The 24,961-nt window shown below is 44.9% G+C and overlaps 1 protein-coding gene across 2 annotated transcripts in view; it reads left to right on the plus strand.

Moving 5' to 3' along the window:
• Positions 1-24,961, plus strand: part of VGLL4 (vestigial like family member 4) — a 93,654-nt gene that overhangs the window by 54,635 nt on the left and 14,058 nt on the right. For both annotated transcript variants that reach the window (XM_036404720.2, XM_036404718.1), the window contains one exon: positions 10,757-10,943. In XM_036404720.2, coding sequence (XP_036260613.1) covers positions 10,757-10,943 — 187 coding nt within the window. The remainder of the gene's footprint in view (positions 1-10,756; positions 10,944-24,961) is intronic.

Here is a 24,961-nt window from a genome sequence, read left to right on the forward strand (position 1 = left end):
TTCTTTATACCAGCATCCATAACCCTTGAGAAACGAGATGGAATCCTTTCCTCTGAATCTCATGAGCTGCACTTTTCTAGAACCTTCCCAAGTTCCTGGATAATAAAACACTGCATGAGAGCAGCTCTGAGGGAGTGTTGAGCTCTACCTCAGAATAACACAGATCAGAGGATTGAAGCTGATTTTGCTTTATTTTCTTGATTTTGCTTTATTTTTGGCTGGGGCAGTGGCTGGGCCCTGTGTGAGCCCTGCCCAGGAGGAAGGGCCAGGCTGGCACATCTGCCCCTTTCCATGCCCCAGACAGGATCTGAAGGATCAGCTGGCACATCTGCCCTTTGCCATGCCCCAGACAGGATCTGAAGGGCCAGGCTGGCACATCTGCCCTTTGCCATGCCCCAGACAGGATCTGAAGGGCCAGGCTGGCACATCTGCCCTTTGCCATGCCCCAGACAGGATCTGAAGGGCCAGGCTGGCACATCTGCCCCCTTTCCATGCCCCAGACAGGATCTGAAGGGCCAGGCTGGCACATCTGCCCCTTTCCATGCCCCAGACAGGATCTGAAGGATCAGCTGGCACATCTGCCCTTTGCCATGCCCCAGACAGGATCTGAAGGATCAGCTGGCACATCTGCCCTTTGCCATGCCCCAGACAGGATCTGAAGGATCAGCTGGCACATCTGCCCTTTGCCATGCCCCAGACAGGATCTGAAGGATCAGCTGGCACATCTGCCCCTTTCCATGCCCCAGACAGGTTCAGGTTTCCCCTGGAAGGTTCCCCCACCTCACTCAGCATTCCCAGGTCCCCCTGCCCTGTGCAGTTTTTGCTGTTCCCTTGCTCTGCTCTCCCTCTGCACAAGGGATTTTGGAGCCCCTTCTGAAGGACAAAGGGATTTTGTTCTCCACAATGGATTCTTTGTGGGAGATGGGTTGGGATTGTTCTGCTGCTCAGTGAATTAAAATCTTGGATATTTTAAAATCTTGGATATTCTGGAGGGGCTCAGTGTCACTCATGTGGGACACCATGAGGCTGCACATCAGACAGCAAAACCAAAGTGGAAATCCAACTTTTCCCTGTGTTTGTGGTGCCAAATGTGATTTGTTTTTCTCATTTCACTGTGGTTGAGGAAGAGAATTTGGTGACTTGGATGCAAGTGCCAGGGATCCCCTCAGGATCCTGCCCAGTGCCCTGAGCCGTGGCCCTGCTTTATTCCAGACCCATCCCAAAGGCAGCACCCACCCATCCATGTCTTCTCCCAACACCTGAAATCCATCTGCTTTTCTGGTCATATTTTCAAGCATTTCTATCTCTTGAGGGCCATTTTACCTTCCAGGTAGGGAATCTGGGGAGAAATAAAATGGGAATAGAAGAAACATTGCTGGAAAGTGCAATATCTGATTTCACAGCTCTTTTAGAGAGCTCATTTTCTTGAGGGTCTGAATTTTTCCACATGTAGCAAAGGAGGATAATGTGAGAAAAGGTGTTCAGAGCATGTTTATTTTAAACTGCAATAAAAGCCTGTAGTACTTCTAAAAATAGGCTCCAGTTGAAAGAAATGGAATATTTTTTTTACCTTTCTATTGCACCTTTTGCTTCAAACCCTTGTGAAGGAGAGTGTGCACAATTTATTAGATTTATTTTTAATGTGTGAACATCTCAGAATGAATATTTGAAGCATGGTGGCTGTAGCCCATCCTCACAATTTATTAGATTTACTTTCAATGTGTGAACATCTCAGAATGAATATTTGAAGCATGGTTGTTGTAGCACATCCTGACTGTGTTCATACCCACAAGTGACACTGAACACCCAGAACTGAATTTGTGAATTTACAGCCATGGAATATCAACCATTAGGGTGGGTTAAACCTGAGTACCCAGTAACAGAAACAATATCCCAAAAACCCCAAACCAACCAACCAGAGGGAGGGTAACAAAGATTTTCTCTTTAGGGGGAATTATTCAAATCTGAGCTTTCACAAATTGAATTTGTCTCTCTTTGCCATCACATGACAACACAGCTCTAAGGTAGGATTCAGTGCAGTGAAATACTGCCTTAGCCCCAGTTTTACAATTTCTTCTGTTGTGACCTTGTTGTGACTTTGATTTACTTTTGGAATAGATGGCAGGGCTTTGGCTTGGGTTATTTCAGCTGGTCTTTGATTAGTTTAGCTTTGCTAGATTTTATGTAACAAAATCATTTGAGACTCTCAGTCTTGCTGACCAAAAAAAGAACCACCTTTGGTCTGGGAAACAACATCTTCAGCATGTTCCCCTAATTACATTTCACTCACAAAAAAACTTTCTTGATAATGCTTTCACATTTCCAATAAAATCACATTATCACACGTGTCTTTTGCTGCCCAGTAAAGAGGAATGTCATGTTTGCTAAGCAAAAAGAACCTGGAATGGACTGTTTTCTGCATGGAATGTAGAGGATGCTTCTCCCTTTGTCCTCCTTCCTCCCCTCCTGTGTTTGGGATGCCCAAACTGCTGCCCTTGGCTGAACTCAGGAGCTGGGCTCAGCCCAGAGCTTGGTTCTTCTCTGAGCAAAGACAAAATGATCATTCTGCTCATTGTTAGTCCCTCTTAAGTGCCTTTGGGTGGTTGGTGCAGGATTTTCCTGGCAGAAAGCCTCAGAGGCTGTTCCTGGGGTGCACAAACCCATCCTCTGCAGAGAAATCCTTTCTGCCATTGGTGGTATCAGCTATTGCAGCCAGCCCTGGTGTTATCTACCTGGACATCAGTGCAGTTTTACCATTGACTCCATCCAAATCGTGCCTGCCAGATAACTGAAATCCTATTTTAGCCACACTTTGCATGAGTAAACTGAAATCTTATTTTAGCCACACTTTGCACGAGGACAGGTACTCTGAGCAAAAAAAGCAACACTTTTTTCAGAGTTCTGTAAGAGTCACCTAAATGGGACATGATCTTAGTGAGAGCTGTGAATTCATGCAGTAATCTCATGGGCTAAAGTTAGACCCAAGCCTGAGTTCATTGTTGGGCTGGGAGTGAGCACAGCCTCACAGTCACAACTGTTGAGGTGTGAAAGCTGCACTTTGACAGAGGAAATATTAAGGAGCTCTGCCAGACCACAGCATTCCAATTTCTTCTTTGTGGCAGATCTGCTGCCCTGTTCCTTCCCATGCCATCAGTTCTTGCCTCCTTACCAAGGACACTCCCTCAGGTATTTTTAGGTACCAGGGAAATTACCAGGAACCTGAATTTTTCAGGGAAAATTTTCAACCATTGCTGAAGCATTCAGCAAAGATTTTTTAAAATTGATCTTATGTATTTGTGGAATAGTTTGTGGAACTGAAGGGAGTTGATATAGCCATGGTGTGCTGTTACAGTGGGAGGAGAGAGAATTCCACATGAGCAGTCAGTTTTTCACACTGCCTCTGAAGGAGCAAATAAGGTGCTGTTGGCTTGGGGGAGGCGAATTTGCCATTTTCTGCCTGTTCCACTGGAGTTTTTGGTACATAATGCAGCGTTTTCAAGACCTATTAAGTAGAAATGATCTCTAATTTTGATCAACAAGATATTTTTGGAAGGATCCTCAAGCGAGCCAGTGCTGCTGCTGCTGCACCAAATTGTGGCTCCTGTGTGAGGCTTTTGAAGGGAAGAGGAGGAAGGTGGGTGGAGGTGAGGGAATGCAGAGGTCACTGTTTAATGTCCCTGCCTGCAGTGAACGTGTCCCTGCTTGGCAGGCAGGGGCACTGGAGGAGCCAGCCCAGAGCAGTCACTTTAATCAGTGTATTTTGGTTTTGGCCATGGCTTTTCTGGCATCCCCAGCTCTGCACAGTGGTAGCCAGAGCTTGTTCCAGGAGTAAGTGCTGTTCATATGTTTTGTAAACGGAGGAGAGGAGGCTTTTTGCCAATTTTTCTCCACATGTGTATGTGACTTTCTGGTTTCCTAAATTAGCTTTTTGTTATCATAGCAGAAAGTCAGTAAAATATGTGGCAGATAAAGGAATCAGTAAGTTGGCCGCTGCAAGAAATCTGTCAATTATAATAAAGAATATTTCCAAGATCTGATGTCTCACCAGCATGTTTTAATCAGGCTGTTGCCATTAATACTTAATTTTTTGTTATTCTGTAGTTTGCTGTTTTATTATGCTCTCCAGATAGGCCTGTTTAATGTACTCTAAAGGAAATACAGACTACTGGGACTCTGTTTATAGTGGTTGATCTACTGCTTCCCAGAATTAAGTCTTATTTAAGCTCATCTTAAATCATAACTTCTGTAGAAGCAGCCCTGAAATAAAGTAGTGGTGCAGAATGCTGGGTTTTGGGATAAAGGATTTTGTTTCTTTTCCTGAGTGGGGGTTGCAGAAGTGCTCAGCAATGATAGAAATAATATCATTTGTAATTCTGCTTGGAATGTCTCTCATGGTGACCCAAGATTTCCTCCTGAGAATGGATTCATTTGTTGTCTTTGGTCAAGCAAGTGAAGCAGATCTGCCTGGAGCTGCACGCTTTTCATCCTGCCTGCAGGCTGTTTCACCCAGATCTGATTTCAGGGAATTTCCCACTGCCAGGGCTGCCAGTCCTCTCCCACTGCACAGAGGGAGGAGCAGAAACACCCAGGGCAGGCAGCTGGCCACATCTGCACAGGGACTCAGTGCTGCATGGCCATTCTCAGCTGACACCTCGTTCTGATGGCTTCTGGAACTGAGGGATTTCTGCTGCCTTCCCTGCTTGGTATTTGATATCTCAAACCATGTGTTTGTTTTTATTTTGTGCATGAATTGGAATTTTTATGCCATTTATCCCAATTTATGTTGGCACAGACTGATTTCAGTGTTTGCCATAGTGGAATTAAACATTCCACATTGCCACAGTGGAATAAAACATTCAAGTTTAGAAATTTGTTTAGGAATTTGTTCCAATCTATTTGTTTTTCAATCTCCTAATGATTTTTAGAACACAGTGATAGAAAATCAAATGGATTTTATTTTATAGTATCTTTTTCACATCTGTATTGATTTTGTGAAGATCTTGGCTTTTCAGAATATGCCATAGTTTAGGAATTTGTTCCAATCTATTTTTTATTCAATCTCCTAATGATTTTTAGAACACAGTGATAAAAAATCAAATAAATTTTATTTTATAGTGTCTTTTTCACATCTGTATTGCTTTTCTGAAGATCTTGGCTTTTCAGAATATGCCATAGTTTAGAAATTTGTTCCAATCTATTTGTTTTTCAATCTCCTAATGATTTTTAGAACACAGTGATAGAAAATCAAATAGATTTTGTTTTATAGTATCTTTTTCACATCTGTATTGCTTTTGTGAAGATCTTGGCTTTTCAGAATATGCCATAGTTTAGGAATTTGTTCCAATCTATTTGTTTTTCAATCTCCTAATGATTTTTAGAACATAGTGATAGAAAATCAAATAGATTTTATTTTATAGTGTCTTTTTCACATCTGTATTGCTTTTCTGAAGATCTTGGCTTTTCAGAATATGCCATGAAAGTAAATCCTGATCTTGAATCAATAGGAAAAGCTGCCCTTGAAGGTCTTCATGTACCACTCTTTCCTGGGAATTCGGCTTTAGGAACATGAGGCAACTCCTCTCACTAATGAGAGTTTGTCTGCAGGTATTGGAAAAGGTAATTAAAGGTGTGATGCCCATTAATTAAAGTCTGTTTAATGCTCTTGCCCATGATTTTTTTTAGTTAATAGAGTGGCCTGAGGTCGTAATAATTCAATCCAAGACCTTAAAGGTAAGGACCTTGATGACAAACACCACAACTGAAGAATTTTAAATTGGTTTTTTTTTCCTAAAAGTTAATAAACTCGTCAGGAATTGACTCTTGTGGATAAATCCATCTGTCAGACACAGAACAAAAACCAGGCAATGTGGAGGGATAGAATGTAAGAAAATAATGATGAAGAAGGCAGTCTCACACCTGAAGGGTTTCAGCTGCACTAATCACCAAGATTAACAACAAGCCTGCCCTGCATAGGCACAGCTGGGCCCAGTAAGAACACGAGTGCTACAGAAGGGTGGGTTTGGTAGCTGTGCTGTGAAGAGAGTTGAAAAGTTTGTTGTTTGTACTGTGAGGAAGAAGAACAAGTCAGTGCTGTGAAGAGCTGCCTATGAGAAATCACCGAGAAGGTTTGGGAACTTTTGCAATAAATGACAACAGGCCCAGGGCAGTGCTGGGATTTTCTTTTGAGGAGTTTTATTGTAACCTCAGGTTGGAAGAGGTGCAGCCTGAGGTCTGCAGCGTGTCAGTGTGAGCTGGCAGGACAAAGGCACGGGAGGGTGCTGGGCTGTAATGAACGCTGCCCCTTTGTGCTTTAACAGCAGGGAGGAGCTCGGGAGGGGGGATAGGGATAGGGATAGGATACGGCAGCCCTGTGGCCCTGCAGCCCACACCGAGTCACAGGAAGGAAACTTGCTGCCAGAGCAGTGTATATTTTTTTTTTCCCAGTCTTTGGTGACTCCTGGAGCTCTCAGACAGATGTCAGACCCCTCTGGTGTCTCTCTGTCAAGGCACACTTGTTAAAACACGGCTTTTGCTGTTGAGGACGCTCCGCTGGGGCCGCGGCTCCCGCTGGCCACAGAAAGGCAAACAGAGCTGGACATCCTCTGTTTACACAGGGCTGGGAGGCTGGGGAGAGCCCTGCTGGCCTGGCAGACACTGTGCTGAGTGCAAGCACTGGCAGGCAGGCTCCTAAGTGGTTAAAATAAAGCACATTCCTGCTGACTGCATGGGCTGGTGTCAAGCGAGAGCAGAGCTGCTCTATAGGCAGACACTACGTCACGGTGTTATCTTTGTTTAGCTTGTCTGTGCTTTATCATGTTGCCCAACAGTTTTAATAAAAAAAAGAGAAGGAGGAGGAGGAGAAAGAAAAAAAAAAAAGACTAGTATGAATAGTTGTAAGTAGAAGTATCTGAAAGCAGCAGATCTGGAGTGCCTTCCACCAGCTGCTGGCTGAAACAAAGAGGAGCATTATGAGAGGCACAATCAATGTGTTTGCTATCTCTGCTCTCAGTTGCAGGGCAGACACAAGCCGTCACAGGAATGAATTTTGAAGCCTGGAGTTTGGAGTTGGGGAATTTATAAAACACAGTTGTTTTATCAGAGTGTTGCCTTGCCAGCTCTGTGATGGGAGTCTGGTTTCCATGGAGTGTGGTCAGCTGGGGGAGACAAATCTAGTCCCTAAAAAAGCATTTGGGGCCGTAGTCTCCTCTGTGGTTTCTCTCTCTCTGCTTTAAATTCACGTGTGGTAAGGAGGAAAGGAGTGGGGGAGGAATGTTATTTAAATGAAGAGCAGTTTTAGCCCTAATCAAATGTGCAGGCCCCATGAGAACTCAGGGTGCTGTGCAAAACCAGTGTAGGAATTTGCATTTTAGCCCTCTAAACAATGTAAAGAGATTGTTTCCTCAATTTCCCCTGTTATCTGGACTCTTTTTGGCATTGTTCTCCTGCCTGGGGTGGGCAGGAGGGGCTGTACAAACTGAACTGTCCTGTAAGAGACTCTCACTGCTCCCCCCCTATTCAAAGTTTGCTTAATTTGATTAATTTTGGCCCAGTGGTGCTGGTCAGATCCTGGTATGTTTAGCTGAAGTCTTGGTGTTCCCTGCATAATCAGGAAAATGCATTATCAAATTGGATAGGCTTTCTTTAGAAGCTCTTCTTTTCTTTGCTAAGCTTCTTTAAAATAGGTTTCTTCCAGCATTCAATAGCATTTTAACCAGATTTTATACTCTGAATGTCTGAGTATAAAATTATTATAATATATATATTATATATATTATATATAAAATTATTATAGTCTGAATGTTAATATATAAATGCTGCTCTTATTATACATAGAAGAAATGAGTTTTTAAATTTTAAAAATAAAAAAGTCCCAATTTTGGTAATTGTATAGTATCAATGTCCTGTTTGGGGAAAAAGGGCAAGTTTCTGATTTACTGGATTGAAGAATGCCTAGAGATTTCTGGTGTTTTGTAAACACCCAAGTTAGCTTTCCATGGGTATTTAAACCGCCCAAGGCCCTTAGGAGTTGCTCAGGAGTCAGTGGGAGTGAGGTGCCCACATGGAATTTGTAATTGCTGTTGTGGAATTTTGTGTTGGAGTCCCCAGCAGTGATGGGAGATGCTGCAGGGAGAAGATTGATGGTGCATGGGTGGGAGGACACAACCTGCAGCCTCAGGTGCTGCAAGCTTTATCTTTTGCCATCGCTTTTAGGTTATTCCTTTGCAAAGACAGGAGTGAGGGAGATTCCTCCTGGAGAGGAACTGCTGTGATGTGGTTTGCTTTGAAAGTTTAGAACGTGAACACTCCGTAGGTGGGGGTTTCTATTGGCAAAATACAAAGGGAAAATGCACAAATGTACTGATCTGAAAACGATTCCCAATAGATTGTGTTGATAAAAGCTTTTTTTGTGGCACTGGGGTGGTTGTGGGTGCTTCTCAGTTAATGTTTGGTTGGAACAGGAGAGCTCTGGGTGTCTGTCCCAGAGCATTTGCAGCAGGGCACAGTTTTTGCTATTTAGAGCTGAGATGGAAAGTTCCTATTTCGATTTGGTGCCAGAGTCTTTAATAGAAATCATGGCTTGTGGTGTATTATAGGTCAGCGTATATTTGCTAGTTTATATTATGCTGACTAAATTGGCAGAATGCTTATTTTTACTGGTAAACATTCAGGAGGTTTTCTCCTCGCTCCTTCTTTTTCCAACAAAATGTTATTTGTCGTGTGTAGGAATTAAGGCAGCATTTTATAAATCATCTGCCTCAGCGATGATGTGAAAATGTGTGGTGGCACACAAAGATTTCCATTGTCAGGTACCACAGGGCTCTAGATGGACTTAACTTAGGCCTAATTTTAGGGCTGGAAATTATGGCTGTGTAAAAAACAAAATGCTTCTGGCAGTGTAGGAAAAATACAAATTCTAAACTCCAGCAAAAGCAACTATTTCAGGGATATTACCAGAATAGGTAACCCTGGTTAATTTAGCTCCTCTCCAAGCCCCTGATGGAGCCCCAAAAGCACTTTTTTTACATCTTTAAATCCCTATGAGGTCTAAATCCGACCAGAGGATGTGAGTTCCAGTAAATCCGTGGTGGTGAAGTGCAGCACTGTGCTCCAGGCTATAGGAGCAGTGAGACATTTAATTGAAATGGGGAAAGCCTGGTCACGCTTTAACGCCTGCTTAGCACCGGTCTGTCCTGTGCTCTGCACAGCCAACTGTGGCATCGCTGGAATTATTACACAGCTCCCAAATGCTGGCAGTGGCTTTTCTGGGAAGTGTGAGATTTTATATAAAAACTTAGCATCTACTCAGTCTGCCCCAGTTGGAAATTCTGCCCCAGTTCTGTGATTCCTCTGCTGAAGAATTGTGCTCTTTTGTTCCTGGGTCCGAAGGTAGGTTTAAAGAATAGAGAAAGACATTTAGGGGCATATTTAAAAGTTGAATCAGCAAGTTCCAGTTTCCCCCCTAATTTTTCCCTTGCATAGTTATATACCAGACAAGCTTGTTTTGGACAGCATTTTATAAAGGGAATCATCTGAGAATCCGAACGTTTATTCAGTTTTTGATCTGCAATATTTGGCATTAACGTGAACTGTAGCCCTGGAATTTATAACCACAACTGTAAGAAGAGGAACAAAGCTTTTATTTCTCTGTGAATAGTCATGGTTTGCAGAGTGAGGTAATCACAGCCCAGTGCTGGGATTGCAGCCTGCCAGGGGAGATCTGGGTGAAAAAGCTGAGAGGGGGATCTGGGTGAAAAAGTGGAGGGGGAAATCTGAGTGAAAAAGTGGAGGGGGAATCTGAGGGGAGATCTGAGTGGAAAAAGCTGAGGGGGGGATCTGGGTGAAAAAGCTGAGAGGGGGATCTGGGTGAAAAAGCTGAGAGGGGGAACCTGAGTGGAAAAAGCTGAGGGGGAACCTGAGTGGAAAAAGCTGAGGGGGAACCTGAGTGAAAAAGCTGAGAGGGGGAACCTGAGTGGAAAAAGCTGAGGAGGAACCTGGGTGAAAAAGCTGAGAGGGGGAACCTGAGTGAAAAAAGCTGAGGAGGAACCTGGGTGAAAAAGCTGAGAGGGGGAACCTGGGTGAAAAAGCTGAGAGGGGGAACCTGGGTGAAAAAGCTGAGAGGGAGAACCTGGGTGAAAAAGCTGAGAGGGGGAACCTGAGTGAAAAAGCTGAGAGGGGAAGCCTGAGTGAAAAAGCTGAGAGGGGAAGCCTGAGTGAAAAAGCTGAGAGGGGGATCTGAGTGGAAAAAGCTGAGAGGGGGATCTGAGTGAAAAAGCTGCTGCAAAAATAGGTTAGTTCAGCCTTTGGGATCATCCAGGGTGAGCTACCCCTGTCCTGGTGCCTTTTCTCACTGCGTGTTCCAGCATAAAGCGTGGTTTGGGATGCCTTGTCCATCCTACAACTGCATCCCACGTGTGCACTCTGGGGGGTGTTACTGGGGAGTTTCAGGGGGTGTTACTGGGGAGTTTCAGGGGATGTTACTGGGGAGTTTCAGGGGATGTTACTGGGGAGTTTCAGGGGGTGTTACTGGGGAGTTTCAGGGGGTGTTACTGTGGGATTCCAGGGGGTGTTACTGTGGGATTCCAGGGGGTGTTACTGTGGGATTCCAGGGGGTGTTACTGTGGGATTCCAGGGGGTGTTACTGTGGGATTCCAGGGAGTGTTACTGTGGGATTCCAGGGGGTTTTGCTGCGTGCTCCCCAGGGGGTGTTTGTCACTGTTGTCTCTGTGGGTGACCCCTGTCGTGTCTCCCCGGGCAGGTGAAGCGGCGCTGAGAGGGGAGCCCCGAATGCAGCCCCTGCAATCCCCCGCGCTCAGCAACCACCGCACGGGCCCGCCGCCCATCAGCCCCAGCAAGAGGAAGCTCAGCATGGACCAAGGGGACGAGGAGCTGGACTGTGAAAACGACCACGTCTCCAAAATGAGCCGCATGTTCAACCCGCATCTGTAAGTGCCTCGCGTCTGTCCCTGCACGGCACTGAGCGCTGCCTGCTAAAATCTGCTAAAATCGTGTCCTGGCTCCAACTTTGCGCTCGTTTTTTTCCCCTTTGTTCCAGTTTGTGTGGGAGATCTGCACAAGAGCCGCCGTGATTAGATGGGTTTTCATGTTTTCTTTTGTTTTTGTACAGCGTGAAGTAACAGGAATTAGCTCAGCCTAACTATTTATAGCAAGCCATACGTATTCACCTTGCGATTCCTGCAGTATTGTTCCCTCGTTCTTTGTAAGGCTCTCCTTTCACTTCCCCCCATTCTGAGGCTCTCTGGCTGGGGGTGGGGAGGCAGCAGCAGCAGCAGGAGGAGGAACACGAGTGCTTTGCATTTTTCCGAGGCCAGCAGCTCCGAGGCAGCTGCTTCCTGGGCTGCCTTGACAACTGGGCAAGCGGCAGTTGTTGCTACACATTCCTGCTCTGACAGTCAGGTGTGGAATGTGCTGGCCAGGTAAGGCGTTGATGAGCTGTGTTGGGCAATCAGCAGATGCCATTGCTGGGAATGCGAGCCTGGCTGGCACTGCTGCAGAATTCCTGTCATTCCTGCCTGGAGGAAGCATGGATGGAGCTCCTGTGGCTGCTGCCTCAGCTCCTGCAGCCCCGGCATTCCGCGCATTCCACAGTCATGGGATGTGGACTGAGGGATTTATCCTGCCATAAATCACCGCAGCCTTACTCACAGGCTGGGCCCGCAGTCTGCAGCCTTGGAATTTGTTACAAATCGGGAATCCAGCGCTGAAGTAATGCAAAACAATGAAAGCTGCCTTCTCATTTACAGCATACCTCCTCCTCTCCCCGAAAAATTAACTATTTATAGCCTTGCTCTGGGGCCAGGAGGGCTTGGAAAGAACCGTATGCTGCATTTCTGGATGCATGACACAACTGAGGAGATTTATGGCATTTTTGAAATGTTATGTAACTTTATGGGGGAAAAGTGTGATTTTTTTTTTTTTAAAGGCTCATTTTCTACTGATGAAATAAAACACAGCTGGCAGTTACGTACATTATAACACTTTATATAGCGGAGGCCATAAAAATAATGAAGTCTGAACCAACAGACTCATGTGCAACCAAGGCTCAAAACTAAAAGATGCAGGCAATTATTTCATGTGATCCCTTAGCTATATGTCAGAGCTGTCTAATAGTTTCCAGTGTGGTACATTTTTATGGTTTTTTCAATAGAATCTTTCTGTGATTTTGTATATGAGACACTCATCTTTTCTTGTAATAAAAAGCACAGGTTTTCTGCCCAGGGTTCACGTGACTTAATCTGTTTCAATTAAACTATCTGCTGCAGATGAATTATAATCTAAAATAGCATGCATGAGGCCATCTCTTTTTCTACTTTATTTTGTAAGTTTGATCTGGCCATACAAAAGTATGCTTTCAATGGGATATTATGAAAACTCAAACATTTGTGATTCATCTAAAATAGCTGGATTTTTGTGTATTTCAGATATATCAGAAAAGTTCACAAACATTCTCTGAATTTTGTTCTCATTTCCTTGTCACTGCCTCAAATGGAGTTATTTTTTGACTGTTTTTCATATTTTCCATCTTTTTCTGATTCTTGTGTTCTGGTTTACCTGTAAAATTGGATTACTCAAGCCCTGTGGATCTGTCCAGAGAATTTTAGTTGGGAATGGGAAGTGTATTGTGGAAGCTTGGCTTGTTCACACCCAAGAAAACACAGTAGATTTGGGGAAGAATTATTTTCTGGAGCACAATAATGGCAGCCATTGGAGTGACTTGGAGGTTCTGGAAGTGTAAGGTTGACAATGTTCATTTTAGAAATCCAAATGTGTGAGAGATGTGGAGTGTAGAGATCAGGTGCCACGGTGTCTGTGGTGTCAGCAAAGACATTTCTGTGACTGGGACTGTAAAGATTAGTTTGAGGCTGTGTGGTTTGAATTTTTCAGGGCCAAGTTCCCTGAAAGCACAGGATGAAAGTGTTCCTGACACACAACCTGGGCACAGCTGACACAAGTCTTTATAACCTCCAGCAGCAGCTCTTGTTCAGGCATTTGGGTCTTTGTGATGGTGCTGGTAGAACTGGGAAGCAGTTGTGTATTCATTCTCTTAACACCAGCATCTTATGGCTGGAAATGTAATTAAATAGGCCAAGAATTGTGTGTTTGGTTCTTTAGAAACGGTGGAACCTTTTCCTTAGCAATTTGATCTTAACTCCGAGGTAGCAGCACCCCCACTGTGCTTCAGCAGGAATGAATCCATTGAAAGGCTTTGGATGTGTTGTTAGAAATGCAGTTACGTCAGCCTTTTGTTGGGAAATGGAGTGCTTGGAGACATTCCCTGCTCAGGTGTAATTCCCTGAAGGATCATCTGTGAGCTCTACTTGGGTCTGTTTACTTTTATGTTGGAAAAACACAACTATTGGAGTGCAGTCTCTGGAGCAGAGTGAATCAAATGCCCTGGCAAGCCTAGCAGGATCCTCAAACGTGTAATGGAATGAATGTGCAAAGAACACTTTATCAAATGTGCTTTTTCAAAGGAGAGAATTCTCAGTGCTAGGATAATAATAGACTTGAGAGCTTGTGGATTATTTTTTTAAAAAACCAGCATGTGACACTACCTCCCTTTCATGTACTTTTATAGCTTCTATGTTTTTGTGGTGATAGAAGTTGTGAACACCCATAAACTCCTTGGCTGGATAGAACAAGTACTTCCTAATTAAAATATAGTGATAGGTAATATAGAATTCTCTTATTTTTCTGGTGTGTCCCTCAGGTGTTTATCTTGAAATGCACTCACTGAAGTTAAGCCTTGCTAAAATAAAAGGTGCTTTTGGCTTTGTGCTGCTCTGTGGAGGAGAAGGGAGCTTGTTTTGAGGTTCGGCTTGAAACGTGGCTTTGTTTTCCCGTGAATTCATTATAACCACCGTGGTTCACAGAGAGTGATTGGGAAATAGGACTACACGAGAATTCTGTGCGGTGCCGGGGCGGCTGCCTCCGTCCTGACCCGTCCGGGGAGCGCTTGGGGCAGCACGGCCTGGCCCGGGGCCCTCCTGCCCTGGCTCCTGCCCTGGCTCCTTCTCGAGCTCCCTCCTGCCCGAGCTCCTGCCCTGGCTCCTTCTCGAGCTCCCTCCTGCCCTGGCTCCTTCTCGAGCTCCCTCCTGCCCTGGCTCCTGCCCTGGCTCCTTCTCGAGCTCCCTCCTGCCCGAGCTCCTGCCCTGGCTCCTCCTCGAGCTCCCTCCTGCCCTGGCTCCTTCTCGAGCTCCCTCCTGCCCTGGCTCCTGCCCTCTCTCCCTCCTTCCCGGGCCCCCATCTTCCCTAGCTCCCTCCCTTTCTCCTTCCATGTTTCTCTCCTGCTTCCCTTCCCTGTCTCACTCCTGCTCTCCTCCCTCCTCTTCTCCTTCCCGGTCTAACTCTTGCTCTCCTCCTTCCCCTTCTCCTTCCCTTTTCCTCCTGCTCTCGTCCCTTCTTCCCTGTCTCACTTTGCTCTCCTCCTTCCCCTTCTCCTTCCCTGCCTCACTTTGCTCTCCTCCTTCCCGGTCTAACTCTTGCTCTCCTCCCTTTCATTCTCCTTCCCTTTTCCTCCTGCTCTCCTCCTTCCCCGTCTCCTCCCTCCCTTTCCTTCTCCTTCCTTGTCTCCCTCCCGCTCTCCTCCTTCTCCTTCCCGGTCTAACTCCCGCTCTCCTCCCTCCCGCTCTCCCGCTCCCTCTCTCCCTTTTCTTCTCTCCTTCCTCTCTCCCCCTTCCCTCCCTGGTCCCTCCCCGGTGTCTCTCCTCCCCCTGCCCGTCCCTCCCGTTCCGCAGTCCCGGCACACAAAGGCCGCCTTGTCCCGGCCGCCCCGCCGCCCTAAGAGTCCCCAGCGCGGCCGGCGGGCACGGCGCTGCCCCTTCCAAAGAAATGGCCTTTGCAATTCAGCCCGGACCATTATTTTTGTTCCTTGTGCCGAGTACGTCAGCCTGGAAGCTGGCCTTTTGGGGTTTGGGAATTTTCCCCTCGTTCCCGTTTGGTTTGGTGGTATTAGGATTGTGATGGCAATTTATTTGTGTAGAAAAATCTTCCTACAGCTAAATGTTCACAGCTGTGAAGTCGAGGGAATAATTGTCTCTTGGTTTGTGTGATAAATAATTTGGCTTTTTCTTGTAATAAAAGGTCGACTCATGAATAAGTTACTTTAGTGTGTATCATGTAAAATGATGCGTAGTTTCCAACTCTTCAAATTCTGGGCTGTCTTCAGTTTTGTTACACTGAAGAATGATGGTAAGCCCACCCAAAACACTCCTGAAGTTTTTTTACCATGAATATCCAATGGCATTTGCTTACTTTAATGACACTGTGATAGAAATTAGTGGAGTATCCTTTAAAAAAAAAAGTGTACTAAAAGTTACCTTTATTTGAAGACCGTGGAATAATTCAGGCTAGAACAGACTGTTTCATCCAACCTCCTGCTCAGAGCACGCTCAGCTGCATCTTCAGCAATTTTAGAGTTGCTCAAAGGGAGAAATTTTGAGAAAGATGTGAAATATTGAGTAAATAAAGTTCCTCATCAGAGGATTCTTGTCACCTTCCTCCTTAGCTTGGCTGAGAGCACAGGGTGGAAATGTTCTGCAGAAAATCCCTGTTGTGGAGGAACGTGGCTCCAGCAGGGCTTGAAAAGATGCAGAGCTGGCTCTGAGGTAGCGTGGGAGTTGTCAGAGAAGCTCTTTGCTGCTCTTTGGGTTCCAAACTTCATGTGGTATTGAGAAATATGTTCCCACTGTCATTTTATTGTGACAAATTGGATTGGGAAAAAACCCCAGCACACACTTGAGAACACCCAAAGTGTCTCTCATGTGCTGAGTGAAGCATCCTCACCCTGTCCTCGGCACAAATGTGCCCCTGAAGGATTTTGGGGTTCACCTGGGCTCTCTGAGCAATCCTGCTGGAGCTGCACTCCTCAGTGGAACTGAGCCCATGTGGCTCTTGTTGATTAATGGCAAAGGATCACAGAGCAGCTTTCAAACTGCTTTTCCTAATTTTTTTTTCCCTGTCCGTATCTGCCTTGCTTGAATGATGGAGTGAATCAGACATTTTCTTATATATTAATGGAGATCACACGCTGCACAAAATTAAATTGTTTTCAAGAAACATATGTTAAATGGAACCTTCAGAGACAGACTTGAAAGAGCCACCATATCTGAGTTAATATTTAACCCAGAGTTGTGCAGTTCTTAGCCACAGGGGAATTTCAGACAGCACTCCAGTCCCTTTCAGTTGAAGTACATGTGAAAGGTTTGTTAGGAACAGCTTCAGGGCTAAAAGCAATTTGATTGATAGCTTATCAGTACTTCACAAAAAGACCTATCTGTCAAAATTTGGGTAGATGTTGAGGTACTTGAAAAACCAGGCAGTGTTAGCTCAGGTGTCTCCTCCACTTGCAGACAGAAGGGTTTGTTAGCCAGCTCCAGATTTCTGCTTTGATATCATGTTTTCCACTTTCATTTTCCATCTTTTGTGGAGGAGCATGACCCTCCCCTGGTGTGGCAAGGCTCCAAGCTGCCTCTCAGGGCAGAGCTGTGTGGTGTTGCACAGAGGGGTTTGATCACCCACTTTGGGAAGGCATCTGGGGCCCTGTGCACTCAGGGGTGCAATGGGAGCCACAGAATCACAGAATATTCTGAGCTGGAAAGGACCCACAAGGATCATGGAATCCAGCTCTTAAATGAATGGGGAATCCCTGGAGCCCTGGTGTTGGATTTTTACCCCAGGGTAAAAGCAAAATTTTACATTGTGTGAATGAACCTGTGTCTACATGGGGTGAAATTCAGCACCAATCCAAAATCCTGAGATCTTAGAAAGAAGCAAGCAAAGAGCCAGTAACCTTTGCAAACATACTCTGGATGTATATCCAATCCCATGGAAACAAAGGTTGAATCTCACTTCTTTCTATTTAACCATTTTCCCAGATGTTTCCTGCAGTTTGACAGATGTGCCTTTTACTAGAAAGTTGTGCTCTTGAGAATGAGAGTGTTATGGACACAGTTGCTATAGACAATGACTGTGTGAGGGTAAGGTTTGGAATAAAACCTTACATTAATTTCTACTTGAATCAGTAGTTCTGTTCCCCAGGCTGGCAGTGCTGATGCTGTGGGATAAGCAGGTACAGCCTGGAAGGTTTAACCCCTTCCTGCAGCATTGCCAGGTGCTGGAATTCCCCAGGAGTGAGCTGGGGGAGGACACTGAAGGGAATCCTTGAGCTACAGGCCTGGGGGGCATGCAGGGCTGGGGCTGGGTTGGTTTGGGGTTTGTCCTCAAAGCTAGAAGGGAATAAAAGGACTTTGCTGCCATTGGGGTCTGGAGATGCCAGTGCTGGGGTGGCTTTCCCAGTGGGAATTCTGCAGAGATGGATCCCATGTGGGGGATCCTGGTGTGGATGAGTCCCCAGCTGGATTGATCCCATGTGGGTGGGTTACAGAACCACAGAACGTTCTGAGCTCTAAAGGACCCCCAGGGATCATCAAGTCCAGCTCTTCATTGAGTGCATGGCCCAGATGGGCATTGAACCCAGAGCTGTGCTGGTGTCAGGTGTGCATGGATCCCATGGAGATGGATCCCAGGGAGTGGACATGACTGACATGAGTGATGTTCTGCTGCCAGATGATGCCCAAAGAAACCTTGGGCACATTTTTAATCATGATTCACAAACCAATTCCTTCAAAAGGAAGTAAGCAAAGTCCCCAAACATTTTTGCTTGTGGTTTGCTTTTCTTATTAAGTCTCCTCTTAACCAGAAGCTGCTGTGGGAGGAGACTGTTGGCTGCACATTGTGGGGTGCCTGAGTTGCAGAAATGTCCTCCAAACACTCATCTCTTGCTGCTGGGGTCCATTTGGTTACAGCTTTCCAAGGAAATATTTTACTATATTGGTCTGAATAGTTGTGTAATATACAATGAAGCTGTTACTGGTTTTATAGTGCTTCTAGAGTTTTTGGTAATTCAGATTTTATTAGCAATTACAAACAGTTTCAATAAACTTTTAATGAAATGTTTATTCCTTCTTTAAAACAGCCTGTGAAAAAGTCTAATTTCTTGAAACCAGTTGTTTAAACACTGCTCTTGGTCTGAAGGCCTAAAGACCCTGGGGGTTGTTTTTTGAGAATTTTTGACATGTCTGGAAGTGAATTATTGTAGTTTCTGCTTCACCTCAGCTAATGTTATAGTGTGTATCTGATGGATAGAGGCCATAATTTGTAAGTTTTAAGGATTTCCCTCTGTCCTTAGAGCCAGTGAAGCTGGAAGGGAAGGCTGTGCAGTCCCATTTCCTCCTGATGATTTGGCACAGTTAATTCCAGCACTGTGTCCTTATTTGTGACCTGCTTTGTGTTCTTAAAGCTCTTACCAAATAAAGTGGCCATGCTCATGCTGTTGATATCTTTCACTTCCCCTATCATCTCTTTGGAGAAAATTATTAACCTGCTCCTCTGCTGTAAAATTCAACCTGCTGCAGGCTTTTAGGTGGTGGAACTGAGGGAAATCCCACAGACTTGTGAGAATTTGGGGTTCTTGGATTAATTCAGGCTGGTACCGACTTTTACTAAAACAGTTCCATGACAGACATTGAGTGATGATCAAAAGTACTTTTTCCAAATAAAAAAAAAAGTAAAAAGTATTGCAAGGAACAACCCAGTGAATCCTCTAAGAGAACATAACTGGCATTTTGATTTCCTTTAGCACTCCTGGCAGGTTTCAGCACTGAGTTGGAGCAGCAGCAGCTTTGCCCAGAGCCTGCAGCCCAGCCTGGGTGCCTGTGGCTGATGCTGGTGCCCTGGGCCATGACCCCTGCATCACTGGATGTGCAGCCTTCCCCCTGACCTGGCCCAGGGTGTTCTCTGGGTCACCATAAATCATTTTGATGGTATTTTCCAGTGACTGGCTATAGAGGGCTCGTTGCATGTGCCAAGTTTGACTTCAGAAGGCATTCAAAAGCTGCACATGACCCCTCTGATGGATGGGTGGAGTGTGCCAGAGGTGTTTGGGTGGGCACTGCAGTGGGTACAAATGAATCCCTTCACAGCCTCTGACCTTGCAGATGTTTCCATTAAAGCCTCCCTGCTCTTTCCCTACACTCAGCTGTTCCTTCCTGCTTGTTTGAGATGTGGAGTGTCTCTTGTACATCACGTTTTATCCTCTGCTCACCTGGAAGTTCTCCCCTCCAAGCATCCAAAGTGCCTTGAACACTTGTAGCAGCTCAGAGTTCTGCAAGGATAGTTTTCCTTTCCCTTCCAGCAGTGATTTGCTGTTCTAGATCCCATCCTGTTCACCCAGCACCTCCAGCATCTGCCTTTCTCCACTCCCTCTGCTTCACCAGCTTTGCTTGACTGCCTCAGGTGCCCCAGAACACCCAGGCACTGTGGTGGCTTCTGCAGTCTCAGGATCTTTTGGTGGTTGCTGTGACCCTGAGAGATGTTAAAATTCTCTTTTCCCAGCCTGAGCTCCTGAAGGATGAGTTGGAGCTCTTCATTTCCTGGTCTCAAGGTTGTTTATTGTTTCTTATCTATAAAATATTTTCTCCTGCTCTGCTGAGGTCCATCCAGCAGGACAGTTCCAGGCACTCTGCCTGCCCCCAGGGTGCTGTTGTGTCTTTATACTAAAAACTACACATACAATGTTTACAGTTACTTCCCAATACCCATCACCCATGTTAGACAGTGAGCTTCTACTCTAAACCAGTCCCAAAGTGCTTCTACTCTAAACCAGTCCACCATCACAGCAGAAGATGGAGGCCAAGAAGGAGAAAGGCTGGACACACCCAATTCCCTCCATCTTGCCCCCTGAACCCCCATTATAAAAACCCCAAAATCTACTTTTCCACCCTGTGATAACTTCACTGTTATTCTACCTAAACTGTTGTGATCTTCATCTAAGGTTGGTGATTTGCTCCATGGGTCACAATCAAACCCCCAGGTGCTTTGGGCTCTGTGCCAGGGTCTCTGAGCCCCCTGGCAGGGTCCTGGCCATCCTGGACAGCCAGAGGGATGTGCTGGGGTCCCACACTGCAGGATTCACTTTGGAGCTAAAGGGAAACTTGACTCTGGGCTGGGCTGGCAGCTGCAGGATGGAGTTCCTGGCACACTTTGATGGGTCTGAGTTTTGCTGAAACTTCCATCCAAACAAATGCTCTCCAAAGTGCAGCAGCAGCATCTCCCAAGGACAGAGCACATCCTCTGCAGGGCCTTTCTCAGCTTCACAAACACTCCTGTCTCCTGTCACCTGAAAGAATTCTTCCATGCAGCATTTTTCTAGTGTGCACTGCAGGACTTTCCAGAGGCAGCTGGAGCTGCTGTTGTTCTTTGAAGAGAGAATTGTGGAGGGGTGGCTCAATCACATAAATCCCAAAGAGTTGGTTGCTTGTCCTGTCTCCTTTCCAAGAACTGCTCTGCTCCTGGGCAGGAGCTGGGAGAAGGAAGACAGAGATGCCCTGGTGCAGGTTAGAGGATCAAAAAGTTTCTCCTCTTGGACTCATGGGATTGGTGGGAGGCTGAAACTTTTTGACTTTTTGTCCTCAATCCTTGAAAAGTAAATTGGGATCTGATGGGAGCACAGCTGCTGGTTCCCACCTAGTAAGAATTAAACAAAACTTTGAAGATGTGGAAAAGGGTTGTGTTTATTGTCCAAAAATCACTGTGCATTTTAGGAAACCATTGCTGCAATATTCACTTATACCTAGACACTTTTTGTGGTAACACTGAAATCTGGAGCTTTCTCTTGTTTCTTGGAAAGCTTCACTTTTTGAACTATTCATGATTTTTAAAATTTTCTTTACAGGCTAAATTTTGTTAAAGCTACCTCAGTAGAATTAATGGCATTGGTTACCATTTCAGAAGTTTCCTGGGTATTTATTATAAGTTACATTTTTGTTGTTTGTGTCTCAGGAATGGCCTCACATAAATGCTCTTCAAAAAATGCTGGAAATTTAGAATGAGCCATCAAGTGTGCCAGGCAAAAAAGAACCTAAACACAGGAGTTGGAGTAGGTTTGGAGTTGGAATACATTTGGAGCTGTGCAAGGCAGCAGCAGTGCAGAACAGAGAGATTAGTGAGTCATTTTTAAAAAAAGTTGCATTGCAGGTAAGATGCAGTCTGTACCCATTGCAGTGAGGTCACTTTGTCATTGTTTCTGCTTTGTATTTGTACTCATGTTCCAGCAGTGACAGAACTTTTCATTGACTAAATCCCTGAGTTTTGCTGTTATAAAGCAGCCAGTGCTGTCCTCTAAAACAATGCTGTGAGTGCTGGAGCAAAGGAGCCATCAAAACAGAATCCTGTGAGAAAAACGAGTGGGATCTGAGATTAATTGATTTGAATTGGTGTTAATTGATTTTACTGTCCATTAGATTTGGATTTCAGTTCTGTGGCTTTGGCTTTGGACTGAGCTCTTATGTCATGCAGTTCTCTTGCATTCCTTCATACTTGTGAGTAGGAAGGCTTCAGGAAGGGAAATTCATCTGAATATTTGTGCTTGGTGCAGGCTGCAATGACACTACTTGGTGCATTTCACAGCTTATTACTGATTTATTTTTTCTACTGTGAAATCTGTTCTCCTGGTTGATTCCATTTGCAAGTAACTGCTCCAAGGTTTATCTCTGAAAATCCTGTTTTGGTGAGGATAAATATAGAAAGTCTGACTTGTGTTTGTTTATATGAGATGATCCCATTTCTTTTTAGTGGTCAATGGTTTAGACTTGAAAGGTCTTTCCTTTGAGGGAAGGTGTTCATTATGTTTCTGAGGAAACCATACCTGCTTCTGAGGCAGGAGTGATTCCTGCAAAAAACAAGGATCTCTGCAAGTTTTGGGATGGAGTACTGAGCCAAAAAAGAAAAAGGCAGCTCAGAGGAACTGGGAAGCACATAGCTGGTAAAGTGGGATGGAATGGGGCTGTACATTTAGATGACTCTAAATTCAAGAGGGCATTGGGCTGCTTGGAGTATTTTTTCATGTTCTGAATACTTCAGATAATTGGCTGAGACTCAGAACAAATTGCTGCTGCTTTCAGGTTTTATTGGAGGTTTTGTTTCTTTTTTTTAGTGAATTTGTATTGCTTAATTCTGAGTAAGGAACTCTTAGGATTTTTCTCCCTGGATGTATATAATCCCATTTTGAAATACCACTTTAAATTCTAGTTTTCCCACCTCCCAGTAACAGAATTAAAGTGTGTCAGTGGATACTTTGCAGGAAATGATGCTACATCACGTGGAGCAGATATTCTGTACCAGTGGGTTACAAATCCCTAGGCAGCCTTTACAAAAGCAGCTGCCCTCTTTCAGACCTCAAATAAAAGCAGTAGAAGATGTTGGAAAACAAATATCATAAAGATGCTGAAAATATTCAAATCCTATCAGCATGAGGCTGCAGAAATACAAGTTTGCCCTCCAGCAGGGCACTGTGTGTGTGTGAAGCAAAGGGGGTGCTTGTTCTTTGTGCGAGTGAAACTCTGCAGCTCCCATTTCAAGCCAGCGCTGCGGCTCTGCCAAAGGGAGTGAGGAGCGTCTGGGATTCCTTGCCTTGGAGGTACAGTAATGCTTTTGGCAGCATTCCTGAGGGCTCTGCAGCCTGGAAGTGAGTGCAGGCAGCTCTGGCCCCTTCGTGGGCCTCTTTTTTCCCTTTTCCTGCAGCAGCTGGCAGGGACCGCCTGTTGCTGGGGGCCGGCTGTGAATTCCCCCCTGGCGGTGCCAGCCAGCAGAACAGCCTCGGCTGAGGGCTCTGCTGCACAAAACCCTGGGAACAGAGGGGGATTTACCCACCTTGGAGCACAAAACCCTGGGAACAGGGGGGTTTTCCCACCTAGGAGCTGCTCACTGCCATGGCTGTGCCTTTGGGGACAGCCACCCCAGCACGTGATGCTTGGTAAGTGCTCTGATTCACTGGGATCAGTGAAAAAAGCATGGCTGGGTTTTAAGGACTGGAGAAATTCACTGGAGGTTGGTGGGATTGTGTCTAATTTTGCTAAAATAAAGCTGGAAGTAGCTGGGATAGCTGTGATGCACTGTTCATGGACTCAGGGTTGGTAAAATAGGCTAATTTTAAGATCAGGATTGGAGAAATTCATTGGAGGTTGGTGGGACTGTGTCTAATTTTGCTAAAATAAAGCTGGAAGTAGCTGGGACAGCTGTGTGAGCAGGGAATGGGGGTGGTGGGCATGGGTCCCTGAGCCTGGCTCTGCTCTGGGCTCAGCCATGGGAATTGCTGGATTTGAAACACTGGAATTGCTGAATTTGAAACACTGGAATTGCTGGATTTTTAAACACTGGAATTGCTGGATTTCAAACACTGGAATTGCTGGATTTCAAACACTGGAATTGCTGGATTTCAAACACTGGAATTACTGGGTTTTAAACACTGGAATTGCTGGATTTTAACACTGGAATTGCTGGATTTTAACACTGGAATTGCTCTGGCATCCCCCCCACTGCTCATGGACTCAGGGTTGGTAAAATATGCTAATTTTAAGATCAGGATTGGAGAAATTCACTGAAGGTTGGTGGGATCATGTCTAATTTTGCTAAACTAAAGCTGGAAGTAGCTGGGACAGCTGTGGTGCACTGCTCATGGACTCAGGGTTGGTAAAATAGGCTGATTTTTAAGACAAGCTGGAGCCCAGGGATGGCAGAGCTGTTTGGACAGCTGGATTTGTTTGTAGTATATATATTTTAAGTTCTTTTTTGAGCTTGGTCAGAAATCCTTCTTTGTGATTTTGGGTTCTTCTGTTTGACTTGAGAGATGCATCTCTGAACTTGGCCAGAGTGTGGGGAATGTTTGAGCTCCTGGACTTCAGTTGAAATAATGATTATCTTCACACACTTACCTTGTGATTGCCCCTTCAGATAAAGTCTTTAATAGCAAAACAAGAATCATCATGATAATTACAACAACAACAACTTTTCCACAGAATATTATTTTGTAAGCGATGCTCCAAACTAAATTACTTAAAAACATAAAATTGATGGATGCCCTATAAATTATCTTACAGTTGTCTGTCAAATCTGTAGGATTTGCTATTTCTGTGTGAACAGAAGGGACTCACAAATGCTGCTGTGTTTTCACAAGGGCAGAGCTTTCATGGCACTGTCCTACACTGTGCTGCTACATTTCCAGTAGCAATATTATCTGATGTGGAAGTAGAAACTTCAGGTGTTTTATAGTTTTTCCAGAGACTGGATGAGTTGAAGGTGGATGAAGCGAGGAGAGGATTTTTAGGGAGTGGATTAGGAGCAGTTCCCTGCCCGGAAGAGGAGTTGTTCTAATTTAAGAAGAGAGAATTATTTGCCTGCAGAAAGGCCTGGGGTGTGGTTCTGCAGAGATTGCTGAGATAACTCAATCATTTTAGGTGTCTTTAGGGAAAGTCTGCCATTGCCCAGTTCTTTGATCTCTTCTTCCAAAAGTTTTCAGGGAACATTTTTGATGTGTTTTTCTGTGTTATAATTTTTGTTTGGATTGGGGTTTTGTTTGGGGTTTTTGTTGTTGTTGTTGTTGTTGTTGGATTGGTATTTTTTGGCAGAAAAATTGCCAGTTCAACAATATTTAGGGCTGTGACTTTTCATTTCAGGGGAGGATGAGTGAAATAAGCGTTGTTGTGTAAAATGGAAAGTTTATTTTGCTTGGGAATTTCAGTGAGTTTCATCAGTGGTCACTTGACAGCCCCACCCCCCAGTAAATGCAACACTAAGTTGTTGAAAAGGGAGTTGTAACTCAAAAAACCCCAAACAACTGGTGTAGGTACATGTTTTGTTTCATTTCATAAGCATTTATTGGGGAGTAAACAAAACTTTTGCTTTGAAAATCAGCCTGGGCTTACTAAAACAAAACAGAATAATTCTGAGTAGAGATTCTGTTTTAGTTTGAGGCAGTGAGAAGTAGGAATCTTCTGGAGCTCTTGGTGGTTTTACAGCTTCCAAATGGGAATTTTAATTATAGCAGCCCAGCTAATATTCAGTTGAAAAGTGAGAATTTGGCTGCAGCCACAGAAACTGTGCACTG

Source organism: Molothrus ater, chromosome 11 (assembly GCF_012460135.2).
Source record: "Molothrus ater isolate BHLD 08-10-18 breed brown headed cowbird chromosome 11, BPBGC_Mater_1.1, whole genome shotgun sequence".
NCBI lineage: Eukaryota > Metazoa > Chordata > Aves > Passeriformes > Icteridae > Molothrus > Molothrus ater.